The 6,806-nt window shown below is 34.6% G+C and overlaps 1 protein-coding gene across 1 annotated transcript in view; it reads right to left on the minus strand.

The window, feature by feature from the left end:
* Positions 1–1,598: 1,598 nt before the first annotated feature.
* The window catches only part of KIAA1524 (KIAA1524 ortholog), a 43,780-nt gene continuing 38,572 nt past the window's right edge, over positions 1,599–6,806 (minus strand). Inside the window, exons 17-20 of the mRNA XM_015561226.1 lie at positions 4,410–4,523; positions 4,104–4,186; positions 3,308–3,447; positions 1,599–2,253 (exon numbers count right to left, since the gene is read on the minus strand). Coding sequence (XP_015416712.1) covers positions 2,083–2,253; positions 3,308–3,447; positions 4,104–4,186; positions 4,410–4,523 — 508 coding nt within the window. The 3' untranslated portion in view covers positions 1,599–2,082. The remainder of the gene's footprint in view (positions 2,254–3,307; positions 3,448–4,103; positions 4,187–4,409; positions 4,524–6,806) is intronic.

The raw sequence follows: 6,806 nt of genomic DNA on the forward strand, positions 1-6,806 counted from the left end.
AGTAGCTATGACGTGTACTATCTACCAGGGGGCAGACACTCAATGCAGGAGCTGTTATGACGCGCACTGGCCATTTACAAATAAATGGCACAGTGAACCTGGCGCCAACAAGTAACACTTGGCTTCCCCTAGGTGGGACCCAGGCACTGCCACCACCCTGGAGTGACACCCCAACAAATTGCAACCAATGCTGCCAAGACCCCATGGTGCAAAATGCAGGCCACAGACTAGCCCAGCCTGGAAACGGTCACCGTGGGCACTGGGTAATGTCATGTAGCAACACCTTCCTTCTTCTTCCTAGTAACAGGCCATTTAAAAATAAACGGCACCAAAGACCTAGTGCCGCCAAACCAACACTTGGCTTCCCCCAAGTGGGACACAGGCCCCGCCACCACCCTGAGTGACACCCCACCAAATTGCAGCCAACGCTGCCAAGACCCCATGGCACAAAATGCAGCCCATGGCCCACCCTAGCCCAGAAATGGTGGCTGTGGGTGCCAGGTAATGACGTGATGTAGCAACGCCTGGCTTCCTCACCCTAGCAACTAGCATCGTTGGAGTTTTTTCAGCCCAGGAACCTAACTTGCTTTATAGCCAAGTGCAAACATTTTACAGTTTAACCAAATGTTTGTGAAGTGTTTTCCCATGCCTCATCTCATTTGATCCTCACAGAAGGCCTGCATTGGTAGATAGGAGACTCGATAGAATCCTATTTTCTTTTCATTAGCAAGATGCGAATAGTGATATTAAAATATTTCTTCTAATTAATTTCCTTTTTCAATGGGTACGAATCCATCACCGGGATACTGGTTTAATATAATTAACAAATTACAAAAATGTTTAATTTCTAAACATAAATTCAGATATACTATAATTGAAAAATAGAAAAGTAAATTAAGTTTACCTAAGTTAAATAGACATAAATAGTGAAAAAAGCAAGTAAAATTAATAGCTATAAATGTAGCAATAAATTCAACCAAAATATTGATATAAAGTCTCTTCTTAAACACTATTTACAACATTTGATTCAAATGAAGAGTACTGAAAAATTCCCTTGTGTTAAAGAGAAACATGAAGAATATTTAACTTACGCTTTAAAATTCACATAAGAACTAACAACAAATAAATTTCTGAATATGTAGCAAGAATAGAATCCGTTATACAACATAACTCTTAAACTCATAATTGATTGAAATGAGATGGATGGGCCAACATACAACATTTTAAAGAGTAAGACTAAAGCTATTTCATAAATAATTCTGCAAGGTATTAGTTTTATATGTGACAAGTGACAGTCATTTTTACACATCAGCTACTTTCTAATTTTTATACATTATTCCTTTTATATTCATTGAATTTTTTTAAAATTTAGAACTTATACCATATATCTTAGTGCACTTTGTTTTTTAATTTTTAAAGATATATGTTTTATTGATTTCAGGTAGTAAAGAAGAGGGAGAGATAGAAACATCAATGATGAGAATCATTGATCGGCTGCCTCCTGTATGCCCCCTACTAGGGATCAAGCCCACAACCCAAGCATGTACTCTTGACTGAAATAAAACCTGCATGCTGATGCTCCATCCACTGAACCAAACCAGCTAAGGCTATCTGTGCACTTTAAATGTAGTAATAAAATTATATTAAATTCACTGATATTTTCTCGTGTTACTTTAGAGAAAGAGTTATCTGGCTGTATCATGCCTTTTCTCTTTTTACTAATCACATTTTCAATTTATTAATCTTTAGGATTGTTATATCAAGCAAGTTTGATTTTGAAAATCTACATAATCACAAATAAGACTAAATTAAACAAGGAGAAGAGAGTGGGAAGCAACAAAAGGAGAAAAATCTTAGAAAAGACAATAATGGAGGTTAAGAATAATATTCTAATTTAGGAATCAAGGAAAACTACACAATAAAAGTAAAAAACAGGAAGTAAAACTTTAAGACCAAATAAAACCATGCATCAGTTCAGTTTCTTTACTAAATTAATAATTAGCTAATAATGTGCTATTTTTTTGGTGGAGTCAGAAATTATCTCCTCCATCCCATGTCCACCAGGAGATAAATACATAATGTCTATAAACTGAGATTCACAGTTTCTGGATTTATTTTTCCACCACTTAAACTGTGGATCATTGCTATCATATGAGAGTGTTTGTTCAACTCCTCTTGCTGAAGTTTTACTTGTGACTCTTTCTCTTCCAAACGACCTTCTAATTGGGACTTCTGAACCTCTAGTGACGAAGCCTAAGAAATTGGGAGGTGGGAGGGAGAGAAAAAAAAACAATTTTGCATTTTTCTCTTCACAGATATTTTAAGATATTCTTATTTTTCATTTGTAAAACAACCATTTCAATTGACTATTTCAATATACACACACACACATATTTTAGTCAACTAAATGATATGGTTATTTTAAGGTAAGTAATCATTAAACAATACAAAATAAATTGGGAAGACACATTCAATTTGTCTTTTTAAGCCAATGCTAGCAACTGAAAGTTTGCAGAAAATAGTATATATTACTATTTAGAATTACTATTAAAATAACCACATTAAAGCAGAACCAGGAAATCTGTAAATGTAGCATGGGATCTTATGCTTATGTCTCTTATGTCACTTATGCTCTTAGTTGTTCAAAAAGTCTTTTAATACTGGTTTGTTCTCATCTTCCTAGTCATAGATGGACCAGAAAGCACTGTTCATAGCTACCACACTAAGCAATCATAATGGAGAAACAGCAATGGACTGAAATTCAGAATATATGTTTACTATTAGCTATGTGACTGTCCTTGAGTCTATAACTTAACCCAAGACTCAGTTTCATTCGTAGGTTGAAAGTAATTATTAACTTATATATTAATGTTTGTGAAAGTGAGGAGGATTAAGACAAATGTTTCAAAGAGTCCTTTGCAAATTATAATGTTCTAAACAAATGTGAACTACTGTTATTAGTACCATCTCTCTAAGTAGAAAGAGGTGGCTATGTTCCTATACACAGTTACCTGTATGTGATGTAAAGAACTGGGAACCCTTTTCTGTATTCCTTGCCTGCTTAACAGCAGTAAGTGCTGGGAAAAAGTATATATTTAACAAATGTGTGATTATTTTAGGAAAATAATCTCAAATTTTCAAATTGTGAGAGTTCTCATAATAAACAATTGTCAAGCCATTTTAAGATCCCACTATCTTCAAAACAAAACTATACTCAAGAAACAGAATATTAATTTATCTAAATTCACTTTTCACAAATTAAGAGTTTTTTAATTTTAGTGTGAAGGAAAAGTTAACAGATTCTTACCTTAATGCTCAATTCTTTTCTTATATGTTCTGATCTGCTTACTTCTTTTCTAAGGATATCAATGGTTTCTTCCTTATCTTCCCTTTCTTTTTGTAAGACTTTAATTTTTTCTTCTTGTACTTTTGTCTTTTGTTGCAAGTCTTAAAACAAACAAAGAGTCAGCTATACTGACTTACCTTGAAAAGCTTTCATAGCTATTATGTAATAAGAACAACAAAAAAAGGTAACTAGAAAGAGAAATACCTTGCTGGAAATAAAGTTTTACAGTATTTGACAAATAGAAAATACCAAGTAACTCTTCCTCTCTAACAGTATTATACGGAAAAATACCAAATCTCCATGTCTTTACCTCTTCCTCTGTTCTAAAGATAATGTAATATAGTAATGAGGGAAGGACAATCCTCAGAGCTGAAGGGTTAGAAGAGAAAAGGAGAGAGAAAACTATGAAAAATTATATAGGTAGATGATGTTTGTGCTCTAAGACAAGTGAGTTAGTACAAAACTGTTTTTGTGGATCACTTCAGAGATATCATTAAGAAACTAGTAACTAAAAGTTACCAAGCACTGCCACCTGCTGTTATTTCCTGTAATTTCCAGTTTTAATAATCAATTTAACTAAATTGCAAGAAATATTATGGAAATAAAAGGAGAGCTGTTTAGGATGTGATTTAAGATTTTGAAAAATGAGGGATGTAGAAACTAATGAAAAACCAAAATAAAAACCCCTTATGTTTTGATTATCTTCCAACAAAAAATGTTAACATACATGCAATTTGTTACATAAAAAGCTACTTACTTGCTAGTTTACATTCTCTGTCTACTAGTTGGTTCTGTACTTCTTTTCTCTGTTCTTCTATTTCTATTAATTGGGCAACAGTTCTGAAGTTATAAAAAAAAAAATAGAAGAAATCATCAAGGAACCACTATCATTTCTTTTTCTCAAGTAGTTTAAGAGAAAATTCCTAATAGCAATTACCCTTAAATTCTGCCATACATGTTTTATATCTAAAATAAGTTAAGATTCTATTAATTTATCTGCAAAAAACAATGTTGTGTATGTTTTTGAAAATTACAAAATAATTAGAAGAACTAAAGATTTTACTTTTCATTTTGTTGCTTGAGTGACTCATTCAGCTTTTTCACTGTCTCAATTTGTTTCTTCAGAGAATCACATGTGATCTGCAACTCTTTATTCTTCTTTTCAGTAGTTTCATTCCTGAAAAGAAAATGAGATGAGTGATATTTTTATGGAAGAAAACATATAATAAAGAAAAGAAACTCAGTTGTTTATTTTTTCTTCTAACCAAATTCTATACACTACAGGTGAGAGGAGGCATGTTATGAATAAGCAGGACATAAACAGAGTTGGATTAACTCTAGTAAAAGACAGTAAAGATGTGCTTTGGCTGACCGAGGTGGTAAAAATTACTGTGAAATGGAAATGTGTGGGGCATTAACCTCATATTTATAAATATAGAGCTTTATTTTATAGATGTTACTGCATTACATAATTTCCTATAAGATACATACAGCTATCTTTATATTTTTTATCCAGAAAGTGAAACAACTTCTGTAAAAGTCTATCACTGTTAGCCTCTTGGGCATATTACATGTTTAAAAATGTCAAATCAATGAATAAAGTAGTTGAAGATTCTAAATTTCTCTTGTCTCTTTAAAGCTCTGCATCTATGCCCTAACCCAGTGATGGCGAATCTTTTGAGCTCGGCGTGTCAGCATTTTGAAAAACCCTAACTTAACTCTGGTGCCGTGTCACATATAGACATTTTTTGATATTTGCAACCATAGTAAAACAAAGACTTATATTTTTGATATTTATTTTATATATTTAAATCCCATTTAACAAAGAAAAATCAACCAAAAAAATGAGTTCGCGTGTCAGAGGTGACTCTGGTGTCATAGGTTTGCCATCACCGCCCTAACCGGTTTGGCTCAGTGAATACAGCGTTGGCCTGCAGACTGAAAGGTCTCAGGTTCGATTCTGGTCAAGGGCATGTACCTTGGTTACGGGCACATCCCCAATGGGAGGTGTATAGGAGGCAGCTGATCAATGTTTCTCTCTCATTGATGTTTCTAACTCTCTGTCCCTCTCCCTTCCTCTCTGTAGAAAATCAATAAAATATATTAAAAAAAAAGAAATTCAGAGATGTTTAAAAAAAATAAATAAAGCTCTGCATCTAATAGTCCTGCTTATTTTACCTGCAAGGTAAACACAGAGAGAAGTAATACTTTGACACCTTAACTATCTTAAGTGTGAAAAGCTGACATAAGTGGAGCCATTTTTAATAGAGCTAGGGCAGCCATTCCAGAGGAATTGCCTGGCATGTCTTGATCCTCAAACCTTTGAAATATTTGAACTGGGAAAAATAATGTTAGGATTGGGTCAAACGAGCACTGTATTTCAAATAACTGTTTGCAAAGCTAACAAGAAAGGAGACATTCTGAGTACCAAACTATAAATTAAAGATATTCTTTAGAATTAGCGCCACCATGTATAGCTAAACAATAATTTAGCTTATTTGCACCTATAGAAATTCCTTCCTTCTATTTATGTAATTATTTTCCTTCTCTTTCTTATAAAGACCCCTTTCCTTCACTCCCTAATTCGAACACTATTTGGGTTTTTGTCTGAATCAGTGATCTCAAATAAATACTGGTCTTTTCTTTCAGGCTAACTTAAACATAAAATGTCCTTTTCACTTTATTAAGTACTAAGATAAACAAACTGACTGACACACTCACCAAATTTGGCCAGCAGAAGTGTTTTATCTGTCCTACAAAGAATTTATAAAAATCTAAATTTTAATTCCCTAATATTACATATGAGTTTTCCTCAGTCAGATTTATTTACTAATTACTCACCTGGACCCTGAAGGCAGGTATTTTACCTCTTGGCTCCTCAATCACTATTTGGAATATCAGCAAGTCCTAGAAATCACTATTTTCTCATGGATCAATTGCTTACTTTCTCTTATACCTGATTTAACACTAATAGTTCACTTTATCAGTGCCTAAATCAGACTTTGGAAAAAGCTGTCATTGGGGGAAAATACTTTGTTTAGAAGTCACTTTGTCATCACACATTTTCCAGATGTTACACATTCCCACCCTTCATTTTTATTGATGGACCTTGCCAAAGTTAACCATTTTCTTCATCTCTTTACTAGAGGCTCTATGCAAGAAATTCGTGCAAGAGTAGGCCTTCCTTCCCCAGGCTGCTGGCAGGCACTCGGGCTTTCCTCTGGCTGCCGACAGGCACCCGGGACCCAGGCTTCCCTCACAGCACCGGCTATGTGCGGAAGGTCATCCAGAAGGACGTCCAATCTAATTAGCATATCATGCTTTTATTATAGACTAGTGGCCCGGTGCATGAAATTTATGCATTGGTGGTGGTGGTGGTGGGGGAGCGGTGTCCCTCAGCCCAGCCTGCACCCTCTCCAATCTAGGATCCCTCGCAATCCGGGACCGCTGGCTCCTAATA

Source organism: Myotis davidii, unplaced genomic scaffold (assembly GCF_000327345.1).
Source record: "Myotis davidii unplaced genomic scaffold, ASM32734v1 scaffold16, whole genome shotgun sequence".
NCBI lineage: Eukaryota > Metazoa > Chordata > Mammalia > Chiroptera > Vespertilionidae > Myotis > Myotis davidii.